This window comes from Neolamprologus multifasciatus, chromosome 2 (assembly GCF_963576455.1).
Source record: "Neolamprologus multifasciatus chromosome 2, fNeoMul1.2, whole genome shotgun sequence".
Lineage (NCBI taxonomy): Eukaryota > Metazoa > Chordata > Actinopteri > Cichliformes > Cichlidae > Neolamprologus > Neolamprologus multifasciatus.
In genome coordinates, this window is record NC_140440.1 from 36,555,245 (window position 1) to 36,579,362 (window position 24,118).

A 24,118-nucleotide genomic window follows, 5' to 3' on the forward strand; every position below is an offset into this window, starting at 1 on the left:
CAAACATGGATTATTGTAGAAATGTTTGGGGGGTTTTTTGAACAATTTGTGATTTTTAAAATTCATTTTTGCTTTTAAAAACTCTCCATTACACTGGGTCACTTTTAAATATAAAGGATTCGCTTCAGGGATGATAAATAAATAGGAGAAGGTTGAGGTGGAGCTAATTTTAGTCAGGGGTCACCTTCAGGGTCATCGTCCCGAGAAGCTCATCTAATCTAATATTTGACTTATCTTCTAGTTTTTTTGGTCACAAATGTAAAATCTGTATCATCATTTCATAAATGAAGGAAAGTTTGAATATTTCATTTTATAGTATAATAATGGCGTATAATAATTGTCTAGTGTAATAATGGAAATTGTGAGTAATTTGTACATAAGTAAACTTTGCAAGACAATTTTATATCTAGTGCTTAAAACAGCCTGATAACTGCTCAAGTTTCTACATTTTAATATATAATATTATATAATAATATATATATAATACATAACCCTTTCACACCAGCTCCAGACTCTTATGAGTACATGCACATGTACATGCACATCTCTCAGCATATCAGCCAGGTCTCCTCTGATCTGCATCCTGTTTGAGTAATCTTGCACTAAAGCTAACCGCTTTGTGTTCCCACCTGGCCACAAGTTATCAGGTCGCCAGGTAAGCATTTAACAAGACCTCCATTGGCTTGTCTGCTCCACTTAACACCTGACATACCCTTCCATTCTGACCTCTGACCTCTGACCCCGGACTGACAACATGGGAGACGTCTTTCGGATACTTTCCTTACTCGCCGTGCTCTTCTTTTCTTCTCGGCCCCTCAGTGAGTGCTGTAGAGTGAGACGAGGTGAAAGGTATCCTGAGAGGGGGGCTGCACAGGTGTTCATGCCTCCACACCTCTCAAGTTCAAAAGCCATTGAGTCCTTAGCAACCAGGTAACACTCAAACAATGTGTGCCCACCCCCACCCTGAGGCGACAGTGTCTTTACTGTCACAGCATAGGGTTTGAAGGAGCTGGACACTAAAAATATACATATGGACCCAACAGCAGCACCTCTACATGACATCATCTATTGTTCAGTCACACTGAAGTGACAGAAACACAGTCAGACATAAACATTTGTGAAGGTTGAAAATAAAAACACAGGCTGGTGCTTATCTAACAAACTCCGCCTGTGTGGTGTCTGAATCTGTCACCTTCTTCTCTCCCCAGCATGTCCAGTATTTCCCTGCTCCTGCTGGTTTATAGGTTTAAAATGGGAGTGGGTCCAAGCATTACTAGTAACATTAGTGTCAGTAATTTAATGCGCAGGTGTGAATGGATTCTCAAACAAGCCGGGGAGGCCCCCGGGGAGGCCCCCGGCGAGGCATGCGCAGCACCGCCAGGGCCAGCGGCAGGTTTAAATAAATACGCTGCTGAGCAGACGTGTCGGCAGCCGGGGCTCGATACGGCTGCTGCTGTTTGTGTTGTGGCTTCGAGGGTCGCTGAGGAGAACGCAGCGGGACCCTGCTGTGTTTCCTGGGAGATGAGGAGGGAAAAGGGGCCAAGCGGCACCTGAAGACGCGCTAAATGTGGCAGATTATTTTTATTGTTTACTGTGAGCTTCATTAGTGTTGACTGCAGCTTCTTGTCTTTAAAGAAAGTCGTTGTTCTCTTTTGTTCACGTGTGTCATCTTTGTCAAAAACAACCTCAGAGCTCCATCAGTTAAATTATGGGAACATGACTATGAAAAACCTGTGATGTGTTTTGTTTGTAGTGTTTTAATTGTATAAGAATTATTTTATTGTTATTATTATTATATTGTTTTGTGGCACATTCACTGACTCAGGTTATAATTATCAATTAATTTAAGCTTAATTTAAGGGACTGCATTAAATCCCCAGAGGTTATGTCCAGTGTTGGGGCCATTCCTCTATAAAAGTAATGTATTACTTTACTTTAATACTCCCTATAGAAAGTAATCTGTTACACTACTCATCACATGACCTTTCCATTATTCCGTAACATGGCCTGAAATGTATCATCACATAATTATCAGTTAGTAGGCTACAGTCCCGTACACTGGCACAAATCTATACCTGAAGGATATAAATATGACAACACAAAGCAAAGATGACAACAAGCCTGACTGGCGTTTGCTAAAGATCAGGCTCTGGCTGTTTGGCTGCGATCGGCAAACCCAGCTTTAGGTTCATCGGGGTTCTTTGCTAGCCTGCTGTTAGCATGCTGTCTCTGCAGATGCTTCCAAAGAGCTGATGTTCTGTCAGCTGCAGGCTGCAGTGAGTTACTTCTGTCCCACAGTTTTACCAACTATACCATTGCACTACTGTTGTTTTGTGCAATAGAGATAAATATAACATCCATACATGCATTCCTTAAAAGTTACAAACAGCTACATCATTTGTTTCCTCATGTACACAAAATGAAATCAGCTGATTGTAAGAACTGAAAGAAAAGGGCACTTTTGATGTAGTTACAACCAACACTGGAGACTGATGTAGTTGTTTCTGTGTCTATATTTATCTAGTTTCACAACTGTAATAAAGAGAGAGTTTACATGTGTATTGTCCAAGCAGCTGTAAAGAGCAACACTGTAGATTTAAGGCAGTAACATGAACCATAAATCCAGTGCAAGCTTTTACGAACCAAAAGCAAAATATGAGTTTCTTAGTCTTGAGCTCATGGTTTCTGATTGAAATCAGAATTTTGCCAATTGTCAGAAACATACTGAAAAACGTTTGCTTATTATTTTTAAAGAAAACAGGCTTAGCATCATTTGGGTGTTGGTACCAAACCTTGATATGATATCAGCAGGAACCAAACCAACAAAGACTTATATGCTCTCTCCTTCTTTTCTTACATTAACACATAACTTAAACATGTATGATTCATAAGCTTAAATGTGGCTTATGAAAGAACTGTCAGACATAATGTGTATATAATAAAGCTGAAATAAAACATGTTGGTGTGTGGCACTGTTCCTGATCTTCCTTTAAACAAATGCATTTGTGTCCTTGATGCCTTGGAGTTGATTAATAGCTTTAATAATCAACATATGATCCCACGCCTAACTTCCGTTTTGAACAATGGTAAATGATTATTTTTTAAGTAGTCTTAGCCTGTGATGGACTGGCAGCCTGTCCAGGGAGTAAGCCACCATTCACTGAGACAGGTGGGATATACTCCACAACTCTGAATTTAAGTTGAGAAAAAAACACGGTTACAGCCGCAATATTAATTTTCTGTCAATCATTGCAGCTCAAGTTAAGCTGTTATAGGAATCACCATTCACTGTAGATCAACACTCATTATTTAACCAGTGTGCTTGGATGACAGAGATGAGGAAATGACCCAGAAAACCCTAAAAGGTGGACGTGAAAAGTGAAATCACAGGCACAGAGAGGCGGTAAAAAACTGCTGCTGTCTGTAGGCAGCATGAGAGTCGAGGAGGAGGCGCCCAGATGCCAGATGGGCCTGTTCGGGGATGGTTTATGGATTAAGGTCTGAGCAGAAAAGGGCAAAAAGAGGAGGATCGGTTTCAGAGTTTCTTTCCAACCTGCCAAAATTCCCTCGTGGACATCCTGACAGTCCTTACAAAAAAAGCTGGAGCTACTGATTCCTTCGGGCGTTCAGCCAGAAGTGGTATGAAGAGAGTGCACCTCTAAGTCCTGCAGTAAATCCCATGGATCCATGCTGAGCCACTGAGAGACACCTGCAGGATATATGATACAGTATATTTCATCTCAGCCTTTGTGCTCAGCTACATCGCCGTCACTGAGTATTAGGTTGGCTTTGACTCGGAGAAAGACTTTATCATCACTTTCTATGATGTTAGTGCTGCATAAAATCCTAAGATTGTGTATATAAACCAAACAAAACATTGAAACAGCCTTTCAAATGTTTCAGTTCTATCATGTTTATAACCAAATAAGTAATAAAAAAACAAGTTTAGCCTTTCTCTATTCCCAGTTTGATGTATTTCAGATACAATAATTAAAAGTGATAAGATCGGGTATGTAATTTGATTGTTGATTAAATAGAATCAAGTCGATTTAACATTTTCAATTTCAATTTAAGGCTTCAAATTGTTCTATTAGCTAATTATGACAAAAATGCTTCAATCTACTGTTTTTGTGTGCATCCATTTTCAAAGTAAACTAATTTACTTATTATTTAATTAAATTTTAGTTTGCAACGTCCCACAAATGCCTTTCCACAGCCTTTAAAGCAGAGCGAGAACTTGTTTCATTGAGCAGTGAGTTATGCACGCAGGAGCAGGGAGTGATGGTGATATTGTTAGCACCATGTCAGAGGTCAGGGGTCCCCGAGGTGGGTGGTGGTTAAGCAGAGGGGTTGAGAGAACACCTGCAAGCTGGTGAAACAAATCTAGACGTTAGTAACTAGAGATGTTGATATTTTATTATTGTGTAACATTAGTTAGCTGTATATCCACATACAGTTTATGGATGCTGCTTCCTAACTAAACCAACTAATGTGACTGTAGCTTTGGATGCTTTCTATCAAAAACAGCAGCCAAAGCTTTAAACGTGCCAATTCTGTGTTTGTGCTGATAGAGAGTAGTGATGCTCTATTTTTAAGATTATTTATTTATTTGAGGTTATAACGCAGAACTGCTCTTGTACTATATTAGTATAATCTGAGGGGTGTAATATGTGGAGAAACTGTACTCGCCTCCATCACTCAGCCGTCCCGTTACGAAGGAGCTCACATGATATTGATGAGAAGGGCGCAGCGACCTTTGTTATTCTGACTTCATTGTGTTTCTCTCTGCTGTGAAACTCTCAGAGTGCAGAACCCTATCCTCCTCTCTATGAATAGCAGGGCAGCAGGAGGGGATAACAATAGCAGAGGGTTTGGGTGTTCCCTGTGTCACACACTCTGAGAGTCAAACCTTTGGTTCATCCTGAGTCCCTCATCAAATATTAACCCGCTGTCAGTCACCAGCACAGCCAGGCCTGTGAGGGTAACACCTTTCACAGCTGGTGGGTTGCTGCTGTTGGATCGGTTGTTGGCAAAGGCTGTAAACTCCGTGTTGGTTGGTGGTGTCACAACTGTAAATACATAGCATGAGAAAAAGGCAGCAGGAGTCACAAAGGTCTCAGATATTATGCAAACATCAGATTAGGATTTCATGTCAGCAAATTGTAAACTATAATCCACCTGCCATTTACAGAAGTAGGATTGCAACCAATTATAGTGGCTTATTGCTGTAAAATCAGATTTTTTTTCTATGATTTAATTTCTCATTTAATGCCTTTTTATTGTACTTATGGAAGGTGTCTGTTTTCCCTTTGTACCCTGTCAGGGTTCGGTGTCTATAGTAAGGCATTTAAACTGAAGAAGTCGCTGTTCCATCTTTAAATTACTTCCCAAAGACTATTTCAGAAGAAAGCTGAGAATCTGAGGTCAGTTCTGGTGCAGCCTCCATTCTCCTACTGCTAACTGTGACACTAAATGAAAGTATATAGTGATACAGGAATGCTGTACATTTCATTACATTTACCTCAGCATATCATCTTGTAGGGCTTTTTGATTGGAAAAGTCATATTGATATAGCATTACTATTTTGATAAATATTGAAATCACGATTGTTTAACATTATTACTTAATGGCTATGAAAACAAATGAAAGTTGAATTTTGAGACACAAATCTTTTGGGAGCTGTGTGACCAAGAACATCTGGTGTAAAACCACGTGGAGCTACCTGCTGTGGTGATCCCAGGGGAGCAGGGAAACCTGCATTTATCCAACATTAACTTGTCCTCATCACAGTAAGTTCACATGAACCTTAATTAAATAAAGTTCAAATAAATATCTACAGGGTGGGCCGTTGCTATGGATACACCGTAATAACATGGGAATGGTTGGTGATATTAAAGTCCTGTTTGTGGCACATTAGTATATGTGAGGGGGCAAACTCCTCAAGATGGGCGGTGAACATGGTGGCCATTTAGAAGTCGGCCATCTTGGATACAACTTTTGTTTTTTCCATAGGAAGAGGGTCATGTGACACATCAAAGTTATTGGTAATGTCACAAGAAAAACTATGGTGTGCCTGGTTTCAACGTAACTTTATTCTTTCATGAGTTATTTACAAGTTTCTGACCACTTATAAAATGTGTTCAATGTGCTGCCCATTGTGTTGGATTGTCAATGCAACCCTCTTCTCCCACTCTTCACACACTGATAGCAACACCGCAGGAGAAATGCCAGCACAGGCATCCAGTATCCGTAGTTTCAGGTGCTGCACATCTCGTATCTTTACACCATAGACAATTGCCTTCAGATGACCCCAAAGATAAAAGTCTAAGGGGGTCAGATCGGGAGACCTTGGGGGCCCAACTGGCCCACGACGACCAATCCACTTTCCAGGAAACTGTTCATCTAGGAATGCTCGGACCTGCACCCATAATGTGGTGGTGCACCATCTTGCTGGGTATACATATACTAATGTGCCACAAACAGGACTTTAATATCACCAACCATGTTATTACGGTGTATCCATATAAATGCCCCACCCTGTAGATCTGAGCTAAACCTAGCCTATCACAGCCAAATTCAGTTCGTCCCTTATGGTAGGTAGAAGAACAGAGGTACTCTGGATTTAATGCAAAATAAAATACAGTGCCATCATCGTGACATCTTGCTTATCCTCTTTTCTTAATTAACCAAAGCAAAAGCTTTAATGAACTGCTTGGCCACAGTATGCATTCACTCACTTTCTAAACTGCTTATTCAAGTTAGATTCATGGAGCCTGGAGCCCACGTCAGGTGTCACAGGCTGAGAAGCAGGTTACACCCTGCACAGGTCGCCAGTCTACCACAGGACTCCAGTACAGTGTGTTTGTATGATGCATATTGTGTATTATTATCTATGTACTTATAATTTGTATGTTATGGAGTTACAAATGATCAATATTAATGAATTTGTATGCTGTTGTTCCTTATAATGCAATTCAGCGTGAGTATTTCTTTCATCAGTCTTTCAGTAATATTCCAAGACTTTATCAACCATTTTCCACAAAATGATCTAACTGAGCAATGATGTTTACAGATGCATCCAAAAGTTTTGCTTTTCATAAACTTTGCCTTTTCAGTTTTTATTAGATTATCTTTTACATGTTTCTATGACATAGTGAAGGACTGTCAGACTTTAACTGGGGAAATAAACCAACATTTAGTGTTGACAGTTGTGCCACAGCCACAACATATGGGCCATAACTGTAGCCCATGCACATATAATGTTTTTTGAAAATTTTTAGGAAAAAAATACTAAATATTTTTTTTCAGACAATATATAGTTGAACGGTGCCCTGACTGGAGATCTGTCCCCGCCTCTCTGATCACACTGATTAGATTAAGTCTCAAACACTCCTGTATCAAATATGATACATTTGGCTTTAAAGGGTTATTATCACAAGCACAGAGCTGCACAGAGCTACAGAAGATGATAAGCAGCAGTAGCTTGCAGTACAGGCGTCTCCATCATGGCACTGGAAACAGGTGAAAAGCAAGCATGCGATGCACTGAAAAGGTGTTTTCCATGACCACTTCCACACATTAGAAATTTAAATCTGTTGGAGACACCATGCAGAACATGTTCCTCCAGATTTTGTTCACATTCCTCCCAGTGGAGATCAGTTTCTTTCATGGTGCTCTCTTTTGAGTTTGTTCCGGCGAAGAAGGCGGCAAACGATGAGACACAGAGAGCGTCTCTCCCAGCTCTCCTCCACCCGGCTTCTTTGTGACCGTTTTGGGATTAGTCACAGGATACTGCAGCTATTAATGACTCTTTTTAAAATGAATATTACGTGTCATCAAATCCCCTGTTGCATGATTTAATTTCCACACCCCTGAACATAATGGTGAACATAACTCCTGGACCTGTCAGAAAGGCAGTAAGTGGCGTTAACTCCTGTCAAATGAACAAAAAGGATGAAAATATTTTTCACAGGCTCCATCGTGGCGATAATGTTTCAGCTGACATTCTCCCTCGATACACCTGAGACAGGTGACTTTTGCGCTGCGAGGATTATCTGTTATGGAGTTTGAAGAGGTTCCCATTGTCCGAGGCCAAGAATATGAATAACCAAAGAGCTGGCGTCGCTGAAGGGGGAAGACATTGGCAGTGAGATGACACGAATACAAGATTAGCTCATCGAAATATATGAATTAGTAACACAGTGAAGACACTCTGGATGGTACCCTGCGGATTCGGCATCGGAGCCGCCCTTGATGATGAAACACTTTAATTGGTCCGTTTATGAAAAAGTGATTGAATTTCTGGAGCTGACTCAATAATTCAGCAGTTAATTGGCGCAGCTTAATTGGCAGCGGAGCATAAAAGATCCAGGGTGGCTCTTAAGTGCAGCACATCAGGTGCCACTTATAATGATGACAGATGGCTGTTTGTTGGGTTGGGTGTCAGATAGGGAAGGCTTTGTCATATTCACACTTCTCTCTTGTTCGGAGGCAGATCAGGTTTTTCCTCCCAGAGCGCTGCACAGTTTCTCTTTTACATGCACCAACTGTGACTGTGGTGAATTATTGAAATCCTGCGATCCTCCGCCTGCACGACAAGCATTTTGTTCGTTTCTTTAACCTAAATCAGCTTAATGGAAAATGTGTCATGTTACAAGAATTATTTTAGTTTAAGCTGTGTATGAATTGCCCAATGGTTCTTCTATACATTATTTAGTATTCTTCAGACATCTCAACTGTGCAGTGGTTACTACATCACACAGGATATGGTCAGCATCGATACTCAGGTAGGCTGTAAGTTTAACCACTTTACAAACCACAGGGTGGTCTTCAGCTGTAACCCACCTGCTTCAATCTAGTTCACTGTGTCAGGTGCTCAGAGGTGCTTCTGTATGATTGGTTGGAATGAGTGGTTATCTGAGGCCTTCCTATCAGCCGGCCAGTCTGGCCATTCTTGTATGACCTTTGGCATCAACGAGGTGGTTTCAGTCCTGCCTACCTGCCTACGTAACTCCTTTATTTTATAACTGTAAACAAAGAATGTGAAAGACATTAAATAAACTATTAAAATTAAACATATTTACTTCCACAACCAGGCTTTATGTTCTTCTCTCCATCACCTCACTGGTAAATGTTTCCGTGTGGCCACTGCGTGAGGCGTGTCCACATTAAACCCTCACTCACTGACCTTTCAAGTGTTTTTGTTTGTTTTTACTTTTCATAAAATTTTGCGATCTCATGTGAGCCACTGGAGCTAGTTGTTGTCCCTCTTTGTACCACCAGATGTAAAGATTCCCTGATATATGAAATATATAGTGGTGATTGTCTGTGAAGGTTCTCAGTGACTGTGACCCACACCTTGACTTGTGTGATTAGGTAGAGGATCAATAGAGGGTCCATGACCCTCTTGGGGACACTCCCATAGGAATCTGTGACTCTCCACTCAGAACTGAAGAAGCTTCAGCTTGAGAGGTGAAACTTCTTCAGGGAAACTTAAAGACACTTTAAGTGTCCAGACAATTTTCTTTCCACGCTCCTCATACAATAATGGTGGTTACACAGCAGCAGTACATCAGCACAGTATTCAGAGTGTATCAGAAGCTGCTTGTTCCCTGTTGAGTTCTCTGTGCTGCAAATAGATATGCTGGGTGAGTGAACCAGTCTGGCCTCTGCTGACAAATAGCTGCAGTTTAACTAAAGGAAAAACCAATACTGCATTTAGTTTCCCATAAATGTGTTTATTCTTCTTTAACTTTTACCCTACAAATTACAGAAACTTATTATTATTAAATGAGAGCACCCGCTAACTTGTGTTTTTATTCATTAGCACTGAATCAGAAAGAGGTTAATTAACATGAATCAATACTGAGCAGAACAAACATTATTTCCAACTTTGCCATTTGTCATAATCACTAATGATATATTTAGCACTGAAAATACAAACTGAAAAAGCTTGCTGATTTTCTCCTGAATCACACAAGAAAACTCCACATTGTACGAGTTAGCAGTGCGTGTACACACACCTAATGTCTTCCTGTGTTCGGTGCTCTCTACATTTCCCGTCCCTAATTGCCTAATAATTTAAGCACACTTAAGTTGGCTCATTAGACCTGTATGAAGACTTAAGGGGGGAAACACCTGTTCATTTACTTAATGAAGTCCAGAAAACACTGCGCTGTGTTCCTGGGCAAGAACACAAACCGAGACATAACATTGCGGTTTCAAGACATACAAACCTTTAATGGAACTGCAACAGTAAAATGTAAATATCAGCACTTGTGCTTTTGTTAATCTACCTGCAGAGACATGCTGGAGCGGCGTTCTGGGACTGTAAATCAAGTGTTTCCTCCACTGGAAAAATAATGAAGGGATTCAGGTGACCTGGGGCAAAAATACAGAATGAGGTAAATATCCAAAAGAAACCATTTGGATTGTATTAATGATATTTCCTCGTGCACACACGAGTGAGTGAGTGCTGGTTATGAAAGAGACAATTTGGACTACTGGAGCAAAGAGTGAAACAAACTGAAAGGACAGAGGAAAAGGTGGGCAGGTGCTCCTCGTTTAAAGTACATTTAATGCATGTGGAGTCATTTAAAACTACACATTCCTGCAACTTTGATCACATGTGGCAACATTTTATTTTTAGTAACTTACTGTATGACTGCCAGTTGTTATTACAAGGCCTCAACACATTCATGGAATATTTACCATTATTGATTTTTTAAATGATACATTAAAACTCCTATAATCAGTTTTTCTAATGGATCAGTGTTTACAGAGGTGTATCCACTCTCAGCTTAGATCCTGCAATACTGTCTTATTAACAAAGGACACAGCCAACACTGCATGTTTGATTTTGTTATTTTCTTTTCTTCTCCCGAGACTGAGGATCTTTCACTTGTTAGGTAAATGTGTATGATGTAGGATGTGACGGTCAGAGTATTCATTCCACGCCTCCTGCACTATGACACTGATGAGCACAGTTTCACCTCAAAATTACAATTTTACAGTTTTCAGCAACTTGAAATAAAATTCTTGCTGCTGTTTTTATTATTTTACAAAAATCACTGACAGACAATTTGGATGCCAACATGTTGGGTGTTTTTGGAGCCAAAAGTTGGTTTAATTGAAGAAAGTCTTGAGTAAAAAAATATCTCCTAGAGAATTGAACTAATGAAAAACTGAAGCAAAAATTCTTAAATAACCACACAACCTGTGAACTACACAGCAAGCTGTTAAACTGTACTTCATGATCGTCCTTACAGCTGTGCTGATGATGTGCAGCTGTTACCTCAACAGCCTCTCCTGCCATTACTATTGGTACAAAAAACACAAAAACAACCCTTTGCATGCTCTTTATACTTTGGTCGTCCTCTGTATCAGTTAATGTAACTTTTCACGTGCATTTCTCAGTGCACACCAGAATTCATTAAAATGTTTTATTAATTACATATAAAGCCCTATGTGACCAGGCTTCTGTGCAGCAGACCTGCTGAGACCTTAGTCCAGCAGCCAGCCTCTGATCAAGATCCTGCTCCAAATTAAAATCCAGAGGTGCTGATCTGTGGTTTGTTTTAAATGACTGTAGTTTAGCTTTTCCTTGATCTTTCTGAAAATATGAATGAATGCATGTTTGCATCTACTGTATCTCAACACACAGTGCATGCAAATTCAGTCTTGCATTTGAGATATGCAGACTTCCTTAACGTGTGCTTTATCCATACTAAGTACCTCTTAACAGTGCTAGCTATTATTTCTGTGCTATTTTTCTGTTATTAAAGTGATTCAAAAGGTACTAACAGCACAGACGAGTGCAGAGAGGTCAGATTCACTGACTTTAATTAGCAGAGCTGAGGTCTAGTAGACACCAGTCTGCTATAGCTACCTGTGTCTGGACACCTGTTTGACACCAGTATCCAGGCGGATGAGTAATAAAACAGAATTACCCCCCGAATACTTGTTAAGAAGGGGGAAACTATCCATAGAGGCCATTATGTGCACAGGGACATTTTAATGCTTTTTAATGCTGCAACGTGGGAATCTTTGGGGATTGTCTCGTTTTTGGAGCCAGCGTCAAGTTGCCTCAAGTTTCTGACAGGTCAGACTTTAGTGTGCACACATGACATGTCGGCCAATTCTGCAGCTGTCCCTGCATGCCGCATGCTTTTACGCTGCTTCTGTGATAACTGAAAATGATGCCGACTGAGACCTAACTGCAATTAGGGCAATATACCATCCTCGAATGGAAATGGAGACTCACTCTGATTACCAGGCTACATGTATTAGTCTTCTCTTGGTTTGTACTTGCATGTTCTAACAGCAGGACTGAGCCTGTGACATCACAGCTCCTGTCATCTGGTGATCAACGTGGCGACTTGAGGGTGGAACTGGCCCGTGCAGTGTTAGTCTTCGCCATCTTCTAGCACTCTTTCCTCACACCTCTCTGTGCTGGAAACCCAAGACTACAGGACACAAAGGGCTATGTAAAGCATCTCACCCTTCCCTCTCAGTATAGTAATTAACCTGCCTCTCACCTCCCTGTCCAGCAGCGTCCTCAGAACAGCCTGCAATCACCAGACACTTCACACAACAGCCTGCACACGGGAACTTGACCCTCACGGGTCCCTTTCTTCTTTTGTGACACTTTTCTCTGCGGCACTTCTCTTTCCAAATTACGGCGGCACGGCATACCTCGCGCACATGCAATGTCATCACATTCTGTAATGACTCCATGTCTCCATTAAAACAGTTTGACAGATCGCCGTGAATTAGTAGCAACTTGTAAGTGATTTCATATGTTTTAATACGAGGGGGGAACAAAACATTTCTTGATGTGCAGCTCAAGCAGCTGAAGTCAGTAAATCACAGGCTCCACTCTGTCCATAGGCAATTTTCAAAGTAGGAAAACATTAAAGACTTATTAACTTTTAGTGGACATTCAATGCAGGTCAAGAAATGGAAATAGACTGAAACAGCCAATGAAAGCATGAGACCTTCTTTGGCGCACGTCATGACAAAAGCAGCCCTTAAATCAGATTTGAACAACTCGGCCTTGTTCATAATGCAGCCTGTCTAGCGACTCAACATCTAGCAAATAAGTGTAAGGGAGCGCCACTGGGGCAGTCCAGCACCTTTATTTCCATCAATAATTTCCTCTCCTCGGCTGATGACCTGTGTGCCCCCACAACGGGCTGGTTTTGATTAGCACTGCTGTGCACCGAAGTGAGACCTGCAGGGTTTGCGATGCTGTGATGGATTCTCTGAAAAAAGTCACACATCCAGGTTTTCCACACTGCCCACATTGTGTTGGACAGAGAGAGGAATTCTAACGTCACCTCACATTATATCAGCGCGTTCGTGCTTCTAAATATGAGCCAGACACTTTTTCCATCATACAGCTTTCTTACTGGCAATCCAGTGAGAGAACATTGTCTGTTACCACCGAGAAGTGGCCCAGGCACTGTCGCAGGACATTTCTTTCAAACATTTCAAAAATATTCTTTGATTTGAACATTTCGGCGCTGCTCTGTATCGTGCAAGTCCCTCATTTAACCATATATTGTTTTTGGCTGAACCAGCGGGGTGGTGTTGTGATTGGTGTCACAGTACTTCAGCCAGACGGCCTCGGCTCAATTCCCCTTGACAGCCAAAATCCACCCTGCTGAGGTGCCCTTCAGCAAGACTTGGAATTCCTTCCAGCTGCAGGGAGATGCAGCTCTGCAGCTGGATACGGTGGCTTTCCGACTGACAAAATGCAGCTCTCGCCTCCATTTCAGAGGGACCACTCAGTTTAGGGGAAAAAGGTTGGCCAATGAAATACAGCGCCAGCTTTGTAAAGTCAAGCTTTACCCCAGTTTACCTTATAAACAATGCAATGAAAGATAAAATAGTTTTTCCCATAACATTCCCGAGCCATATAATCCTCTATTGCTGTCTCATGGGGATTAAAATGCTTAAATCTCTCACTCAAACTAGACTTTCCAGATCTTATCTTATAAAAAAACAGGGCTCTTTCAGTCTGAGGATCCTCTTATGCCAAGATGACATGATGTCAGCCAGACAAAAACCTGATCCAGCAGACAAACGGAGGAAGGGTTAGAATTGGTTTTCTATTTAATCCAACGACTACAGTTTTAAGTGTCACTGAAGGTCACAGAATTTAACAGCATCTTGGACTCACAAAAGACCTGAATGAATGTTTCAGCCACTCACAGTGACTTTGACAGCGTCTATAAATATAAGTAGAATGAACCCAACCCATTTAAATACACTGAACCAAGTATTTAAACAAACCCGTGAGCATCTGGCACCCTCAGCTCTTTTTGACAACCATCCAGCCACTGAGATCATTTCTGGTGAAGCTTCAGTGAAACGCAAATGGTCTCTCAGATCAACATGCTATTTAATTTCATGTTGTCCATCTGTGTGTCAATTTTGGTATTTGGTATTTACTTTTATACACTTACCCAATATTTTTTCACTCATTGTGCACTTTTACTGTTCTTTTGTCTACACTGTCTTAGGGTGAAGAAAAACTGAGAAGTTTGTAAATTCTATTTTTCTGTGATGACCTTGAAGGTCAGAGAAATGGTGCATGTGCTCCTTGCTGCCCCTAGAGGCCAGAATGAAAATGCACCCCTGTGTTGAGTAAAGTCATCATTACATTATTATTATATGCATTTATAATGAGCACTGAAATAAAGATCTTTTATTACTTGCTCAAATCTACTTTGAGTTCTTTTTCACGAACCAAAACCTATTTTTACCAAACAGGGAAATAAAAGTCTGAACCACTCTCACCAAGTTATGACACGTGTCTGGATTCAGTTGTCTACATTAACCACGGCTGCATATGTTGTCAGGTGTCAGGGTCAAGTCGTGAAATTTGGTGAGCTGTTATTGGTCGAGGTCCAACGTGTCATCCATCAGATATGTTCTCAAATATAAATAATGGTCCAAAGTGAGATTTTTTCCCCAACTTATGAAATGCTGAACAGCATCCCATCACCCTCATACATGTTCAGATAAATGTAGCGCTCTATTTATTCATCTTCTCTGGGCTCACAATAATGTCTGACCATATGAAACCCTTTCAAATCCCTTTAGATAACAGGAGAAATGCATTTGGCCTCAAGCCTCAAGCATTTCTTGATTCCTGAAAAGTCGACACTGTGAAGGTTCACTGATGATATCTGCCCTCTGTAAAAATCGCAGGGCATGCCATTTCCAGAAAAACCTAATGGAAAGAAGTCGTATTCCTGGACCACATGTTCATTCCACTTGAGCAGGTTTCTGGGTTTGAGCAGTCATCCCTCTAGAGAAACGAACACCTGAAGCAGTCACTCATGGATGTCAATGAACACAGACTTGTTCTATCTTACATGCCATCTTCACACACTATTGTTTCTCCACTGAGGCCTGAACAAGAGGCTCGTTTTTGAGGCTTCGAGCTGAATGAATTTTCCAGTCAAACATGGAGTGAAAGTTCCAGTCTGTCGCATGTTAAATGGGACATAATTAGTGGCAGGCATCAATGTGGAATTATCATACTTGCTCAAATCCAGAAGGGATATGCCCTCTGTAATTAACAATATTGCTCAATTCATTTCGGCTGTATCCGTTTTTGGTCCACAAAAGCATTTCTTTAATCCGAGGGCCAAACTTTCCCACCTCAAAAAATTCCACAGTGGAAAAAAGTATACATATCTTCACACTGTTCAGCATCTCAAAGCACTGCAACATCTCCTAAGTAGTCTTTTGAAAAGCTTCAAAGAGTTATCTTTGGATAAATGCTATTTTCAGCAGCCTGTAATGAATAGCACTTATAAAAACTGAATGGCTCTCATATCAGGTTTGATAGCCAAAGTCTTTTGGGGAACAATGAGGAAGACATTACAAAGCCAACGAGACACAGAGAAGCAGAACTGAGTAATGACTTTGTAATCCACCCCCCTCCTTATATTTTCACTGCGATGATTAACTCTTATGTATATTTATCTTCCAACAGATGCAGTAAGTACTGACACCCAACTCTAGCCCCACCCAGTCACTGTCTCTTTGTTGAAGGATGGCACAGGTTGGATTCAGGCACTGAGGAGAGGGTAAGTGCTCAGGTGCTGGATCATTACTGTCATTTTTGCACGATGATATCATTGTGTTTTCTTCTGACTGAGCAGATCCTTTATCAACATTTGATCTATACAAGCCTGGAAGTCAGGAGAGGTTTCAATTATCAGCACTGAAAAGAGCGTGTTCATTCATCATCTGCTCTTTTTTGAAAGAGACGGCCTCTGACATATATTATGATGTGCACACATGTAGCATGTTTGAGTAAGTAATCCAGCACATGATTATACTCAAAAGACACAGAACAAACACAGTTGACAATCCGAGGTCGCAAACACGCCTTAATTAAAAACCAATTTACAATTTGAGAAATGTTTTGTCACTGCCTAAAATAAATCTGACATTTCAAATAAAATTTAAAGAGGCTGAGACACTTTGGATATGTACAGAGGAGAGATGGTGGATATATTGGGGTTAACTGGTGATTCTAAGCTGTTGGTGTGAGTGTGAATGCTTATCTGTCTCTCCCTATAGGCCCCGTGATAGACTGCCAGCCTGTTGCTGATGATCATAGTTAGTGAGCAGCAGGGCTGCCACGATTAGTCGACTAGTCACGATTTCGTCGACTATCAAAATCGTCGACGACTGATTTAATAGTTGATGCGTCATTTGAAGGTTTGTAAGATCACAAAAGACGCAGGAATAAGTAGTAGGATTTAAAAGTGTAATAACGGACTGAAACAGAAGATGGCAGCACTGCATGTACAAGGATGCCAGCTGCCGTTAAACCCCGAAGAAGAAGTAGCTCTGTTCCAGAATTCATAGCGCAGCCCAGCTCAGTTTCCAACAATGGCGGCAGCTAGTTAGTTTTAATATTACTCTTATTATTCTTTCTGGGTCACAAAATAAACGTTTAACATATTTTCAGGCGAGAATGTAGCTGTGTAAACCTCAAATATCTGCTCAGTTTATCAAGACACCACATATTTTCAAAAAGCGCTCCGACGTTTTCGGAGACGTCTGTTAGCCACTAGCTCGATAGCTAGCCGGGGGCTAGGCTCACTAGAGCCGTGAGAACACCGGACTCCCGGCTAATCGTTTTCAAACCCACCGCTGTCTTTCGCTACTCAGGTTAAACATGATATATAAGTCACTTAGATAACTTAAACATGTTATTGTTTGGCTTTTTTTAGTATTTTATTTGTTCCTGAGTAAATCGGTTTGGCTGAGATTAAAGTTATAGTTTTTACACAGCTGAATAAACGTCAAGCAGACAGCTGATTATCAGAAGTGTGAGATGCTGAGAATTTACTCCGGTGTCCTGTTATATTTTAGATAGCAAGGAGTTTATTAAACTTCACCGAAACAATCTGCAAATTTCATTAAAATTTAACAAACTATCATCTTGTCTTTATTTTTAGTTAGCACATACCTTAAACACTTAAAGCTGTAAGCTAATGATAGTTATATAAGAGCAGATGCTGCTGGTGCAATAAGCTGTATGTTTTATGTCCAATGGATGATGATCTGATTAGTCGACTAATCGCAAAAATAATCGGTGACTAGTCGACTATCAAAATAATCGTTTGTGGCAGCCCTAGTGAGCAGTAAAGAAAATAGATTTATAGAATTAACAGAATTCATTTGTTGTAATTATTTGAGTATTATGGCAAATATCCTTTGCTTTGACCAAAATGACAACACACCAACCCAATGGTTGTAATCTTTGAAATTTTCACAACATTTAACTGCCAAACCTCAAAATCTGATTAAAAAAGCCCTACATTCAACAATATTTAGATATTTACACAACTATCATGGCTTTAACCCTCGTAGCCACAGATAACACCGTGTCAAAAAAACAGAAACATCAGAGGAGTCTCCGTTCACCTCGTTGCTCTCTGGATCAACTTCAAGATAGTCTAACAGCTGTAATTTTGAGCTATTATCCACCGTACTTTCTCACTTACAAATAACCTTTGTTGCACATATAATAATAAAAGTTTTCCTGGGGAACATCGATCTCAGTCATTTAACAATAAATAAAGAAGCGGTTTAACAAGTTTCTCTAGATGACATTTGTTGCCTCTGTTGGGATTCATTCTGTTGTATGTAAATAGCAAATTTTTCAAAGCTACCTAAAAGAAAATGTGGAATTAGATGCTTAAAAAAATTGAACTGCACTATTTAAACTGTTTATTCTGAGGGGATTTAATTAAAGTACAACTTCTTGTTTGACCAACACTCAACTGGCATTGTTAATTGAAAAGGTTATGGTTTCCTAATCAAAAGACCCTTTAATGTTTTTAGATTTGAAGACTATAACATGCACTACAAATATGCTTGTTTTGTTATTGTACTGGCTGCACTCCTCCTCTTTGCATCTAAAAGCCAATACTATAGCTATTTAGTTTTAAGTGCTATTCACTACAGCCCACTGAAAATAGCATTCATCCATGGCCTCTGTAAAGAGAGAAAGACTTTCAGTTTTCTGTCCCCCGTGCCTCTTTTTCAGAATCTGCTTTTACTGGCAGGTCTTCTCACCAGACCAGCAGACTATAAATATGACCCCTCTGAATGCCCACATCCTTGGCCCTAAAATAAATCATGTGCCTCTTGGCTGGAGCAGACACACGGCACCTACCAGGACAGTCCCGTCTGACTACACAAGCTGCAAACGAGACAAGCAGAGTTCTCAGATCACAATCTAACAACACAGAGAAAACAGAGGAGAGAGCAATCCTCTAAAGCACCATGGGAACTAAGCACTGCTGGCTCACATCAGCGCTCTGATCAAACGGATGCCAGCTCGGGCCCAGAGCGAGCTCTGCCATGCCTTGCCTGTCACTCCAGTTGCTGCTGGCTGGCCGGGTGCACAGCGGCAAAGAATAGGAGCCAGTGTGGGGACCAGGGGGGGACTGGAGCTCATCAGAGAGGGTTGACTCAGTCCTGCCTACTCCCTCAATGCTGTGGGTCTGGCACTGTGCACAGGTGGAAAACGGAAGAGGGTGAGTGGGTAATCATGAGGGTGTTGGCCCCATTCTGCCTGCACAAAAAAAGAGCGTAGCCCACAACTATGGCCCTCTTACCAGCTTGTCATATGTGGTTTTTTGAGACTGTCAACACAGAGTTTCAGCAATGAGAAACACAGACGGGGAGGAAGAGGAACGAGAAATACAAAAAAGGGGGGAAAAGCAGGACTTGTGCCCACTGAGAAGATGTGTTTTGGTTTCTTGGAGGACCAAAACTTCGTCTGAGACGACAAAGTACTGAGCAAATTTAAAGTGTCAGAGTGGTTAACTAAACACCAACAAATACATCGTCCAGTTTGTCTGTTTACTTCTGCATCTTCTGGTATGTGTACCAAACGGAAAGTGAGCAAACACCGAAACCAACTAACACACAAAGTGATTCACAAGAAGAAGCAGTGAAAGCAGGTAGACAAATTTACTTTGACACAAATCGGCCTCGACTTCTGCCTGTCTGTCAAAAAGCCTCACCCTTCTCAGGCATTATGCACTCTGTGATTTTCTTTCCTTTCGTCTTCAGGGGAACGTTTGCTGTTGTGAGCGTCTATGTTTGAAACGGAGCTGCAGCTGTTTTCTTTGCAAAAACACCTGTCTAAACAGCAGCAAAGCCAAGGGCAAGTCTCGCCTGTCAGCGACGGTGACAGCTCTTGACAAAAAGTCAGCAGAGACAATTCCTAAGACGTCTACTCAAGCGAAACAATGCAAGTGCGCTGGAATGACCCCAGCTGGGCTGCCTCGCTCTCCTTTAGTGTTGTTTATAGTAGCTCTGCACCGCACAGTCGCACTTAACAACACCTGGAACAGGACAATATGGAGGCATCCCTGTAAAGATACAGTGTTTGTTTTGTCTCAGTGGTTTTGAATGCGCTTAATCCTCCAACCACGCCAGTGGATTCATTGACAATGACTCAGCAAATTAAAAAGGCTAACAAAAGGCCAGAGAATCCAAGTCATTAATTAATAAAGTTTACAACCATTAAAAAGCCATTTGGATCATCTGTTCAGGGTGGATTTAGGAGCCAATTCAGTGAAGATTTAGTCAACAAAGACCAGGTGGCTCATTAGCTACCAGAGACTTAGTCTGTATAGATGGGATCTCTGGGGTGGTCAAGTTTCCATCCTTATGCTTAAAGTTCAACACATGGGCTCTTACTCTGAACATCTTCATCAGCAGTAGTCTTGCTCATATGAGCACCTCCAGGGCGTGTTCCTGTTGGTCTCTGTTAGCAGAATGAGGTGAAAAATTGCAGCGACACCAAAGTCCAAATGTGGTAACAAGCTAACAAAGCCTGAGTAATGAGAATGTCTGCGCACATTCAGACAGCTCATTCTGTGGTAACAACGTTCCCCTCAAACTCACATCATTTGCTAAATCAGGGTTTCTGCAGGGTAAAGCTAATTAGGTTTTAATACCACACATGCAGTAATTTCACGGTAATATAGGCCAAAGTACAAGTGATGAAAACAACTATTATGATTATATCACATTTTTAGTGGAAGACACGGTAAACATTGGGCTCATTTCTAGCTCCACATTTTCATTCTTGGACTCCACTCGAGTTGCTTTAGCATCATGGTGTTGAAATTATCCTAATTTATCTTATACTGGGTTTCAGTTCATTCTCGTAATCTATACTCTGTTGGAAACAGGCTTTGCCTTTAGAATCAGCCTTTCTTTAACCACAGTTTGAATCACGGGTGGGTGGGGCTTATGTGCTCACGAAGCTATGTGTCTAAATTGATAATAGGGATGAGATTAAGGATTAAGAATTGTCTAAAGTGTAGATTTTCCACAGAAGTATAACTCTCACATTAGTTTTAAGTTCACAGGAATTATTTGTACATATGCAAACATTATTGGGATGTAAAAAAAAATTAAAAATTACACTTTCCCACTAATAATGGATTGGATTTATGTAGCGGTTTTCAAGGCACCCAAAGCACTTTACAATGCCACTATTCATTCACTCTCACATTCACACACTGGTGGAGGCTACAGGTGTAGCCACAGCTGCCCTGACTGACAGAAGCTGCCATATCGCACCATCGGCCCCTCTACGAACCATCAAGTGTCCTGCTCCAAGTTTTAACTCCACGCTCAATCCACATCCCACTCTTTATTTAAGACATTGGCTGCTTTTTTAACTCAATATCAGTTCAGTCTTTGTACCTGACCACTCAGAGCAATGTTTTTTAAAAGCATAAAACTGTAACTAAAGACATGAATCAGTGGTGTGTCTACACATAACAGACGACTTACTGAAGAAGCAATTTTAAATTGTATCCTTGGACAATTTGTTTACTAGCAATCTGTTGGAAATTAGCAGAATCTATGAAAAATATAACAGTTTGACAGGCATTAAATTGTATTCTGCCACCCTCCCAAAAAGCTATAAGTCAAAAAACTTGATCTGAAACTCATGTCCTTAGAAAAAAAGGAGAAAAAAATCTAGCAAAATCGAGGGTCCCTTTGTCCCTCTGTGGGGGGAAACTCCCACTGGGTTTAAATCTGGGACTCTCCACCATTTGACCTTAGAACTGAAGAAGCTTCTCGGATGAAGGTGAAACGTCTTCAAGCAACTTAAAGAAGTCCAGACGCTTTTCTTTGCAAGCTCCTTCGACTAGCAAATACTTGAGAAATAATTTAAGATGTGCATCTTCAGTTGATCCATCTACTGTTCGCTGAAGTGTCATCAGAACTTGTCGCAATGCAGGGGTGCCTGTCAAGAAGCTATTCTTAAGGGAGGGGGAGAAAACACTGAGGTTTGCCAAATTACACAAGAACTGGGCTGGAAATCAGCAGTGACAGGCGGGGGCTCTGTAGAGGCTCTGTCATGGTTTGGGCTGCATATCAGCCAGTGATGTTGGAGATCTTGTCAAAATTGATGGAATTATGAACCAAGAAAAGTACCATCAGATGTTATCCATCATGTAATACCATCTGGCAATGGCTTCATTTCTCAGCTTTTCTGACAATGACCCAAACACATTTCCAGCGCGCGGAAAGTGGACGTGGATAGAAAAACGCCGAATGCAACGCCATCAGTCATGGTTTGACTCCAGAGCACAGACCTCAACATTACTGAAGCAGTGAGGGATCCTCTTGACAGGACAGAACAAAAGGCAGCAAATCTAAAGAAGAGTTTCCTTCAGGAATATTCCTGATGACTACCATAAAGAAATTTAAATAAAACTTAAATGTCTGTTTCCCATTTTCCAGGCAAGACCTGCAAAGTGCTGCTGTACACAGAAGAAAAGATCAGAAACATTTTCACAGATGTGCTTCACCAATCACTTCTTTTTCCATGTAGCATTTATTTAAAAACACAAATATGTGTCGCTGTATATCTAAACATTCACTTTTCACTGCACATTTTTTTTCATTTCTAAAGAGTACATCTTCTTAGCATGATCAGAATTTACAATGATGCCTTGTGATGATTTCTAATCATTGAAAGCTGCTTTGAAATGGAGCGGGGAGCTTTTCATATACAAATACACATTTTACACATATGATGGCTGTTTAGTTGTGACCACCTAAACAAATCTGTATCTCAGACACACAAACTAAAGAGCAGGTTGTTGTGCATCAAACTCATTCTCCAATTCAAACCGCAGACAGTCGAGAAAGGCTTTGTAGAGAAATCTAATCAAAATGTATATTTTTAGCTCAGCTGATGCTCAACTTGATACTCAGAACCTCTTCAATCATCTTCATCTAATGTCACTTTACCAAAGGAGCATCTAACAAAATTACATGAACTGTAATCATAAATATAAAACTATATTTTCTAAATGGATAATATAATCTACGAGGAACAGCTGGAGAAGAGACGCTGTTGAAACAGATGGAAATCATTTGTATGTTCGTTTGTTTCCTGGTGAATAAAGAGGGGAAAATGTAAATCCTAATTTACGACTGAAAATTTAAATATGTCTGTGCAAAAATAACACAACATACGGTAGTTCACATCACATTACTGCTGGTGGAGGCCCTTACTTGGCAAAAAGAAAGCAGAGCTTCATTTCACTCGCTAAAACATTTTTACACCTACTTCCCCTCTGTTCTGTTCGACTGATGAGCACCACAGGCATAAAAAAAATCACATTTGCTTTCATCTTCCCCGTTTATGTCCCGTGAACATTTGCTTGAATCCTCCCTGCAGTCGTAGCCACAGATTAAACAGTTACTGTTTAAACAAACGTCTCTAACAGCAATGGTAGAAGAAAATATGCTCACGTATAAAAATATTCTCAACTAGCAGACTGAAAAACCAGCTTTGTACTAACATAGAGCTAGTAATCGATGTAAGAGTCATTTTTAAATATAAATCTAAGATGAAATGAAAGAATAGCTGCGTGTAAACTTGAAAAAAGAAAAGTGAGGTCCCATATCCTTTTTGGTGAACCACCAATGAAATCATTCGTGCTGAATATCTGAAGTACAGGCCAAGGCCTCGACACCGCACAGTCTGTTCTCCTCGCCCACAAAGAGAAACACTTTTCATCCCGTCATCAAAAAAATCTGGAAAGAGTAACACTGTAAACAAGCTTTGTGTGTGTTTGTGTGTGTGTCTGTGTGTTTCGGGGGGATCACTGTACCACACACATGGAGCTGCGAGGGGGGTTGACTGTCCTGGCCACAGTGTCCTGACTGTAGTTCACGATGTCCGCCTTCACCACTCGCTGAAAAAGATGGAAAGGTGTCGCTTTAGTCTGAAAGCTGCAACAACTTTGAAATACCAGAAACCTGCAGTTAGGCCACAGATTAAATTTAGTCTCGCCTATTAAAGAGTTAAACTGCTGAAACGTGCGATAAAAGACACTGTGAAGGAGATCTTGAGAAACAGAAGTGTTTGCTTTCATGCAGCTTTGAATGAAAACACTGATACGACTCGTATGTCTTGACTATAAATTCAAAGCCACAGCCAGCAGCAGACTAGCTTAATTTAGCCCAAAAACATTATCAGGAGAAACATCTAATCTCTTAGTCTGAATAACTTAAATACAGATACAGGAAA

General features: G+C 40.7%; 1 protein-coding gene across 9 annotated transcripts in view; it reads right to left on the bottom strand.

Annotated features, from left to right (window-relative positions):
* Positions 1-4,596: 4,596 nt before the first annotated feature.
* Positions 4,597-24,118, bottom strand: part of rab28 (RAB28, member RAS oncogene family) — a 48,402-nt gene continuing 28,880 nt past the window's right edge. Inside the window, exons 7-9 of one of the 9 annotated variants that reach the window (XR_014877094.1) lie at positions 23,707-23,783; positions 10,276-10,380; positions 4,597-8,998 (exon numbers count right to left, since the gene is read on the bottom strand). Coding sequence is in view for 4 of the 9 variants with exons in the window: in XM_085179215.1 (XP_085035341.1) it covers positions 10,335-10,380; positions 23,707-23,783 (123 nt within the window). In the remaining 5 variants the exon portion in view is untranslated. Of the gene's footprint in view, positions 10,381-11,447; positions 23,784-24,118 lie in introns of those variants that run through there. The other 8 variants (XR_014877093.1, XM_085179215.1, XM_085179201.1 and 5 more) reach the window with 8 other exon arrangements.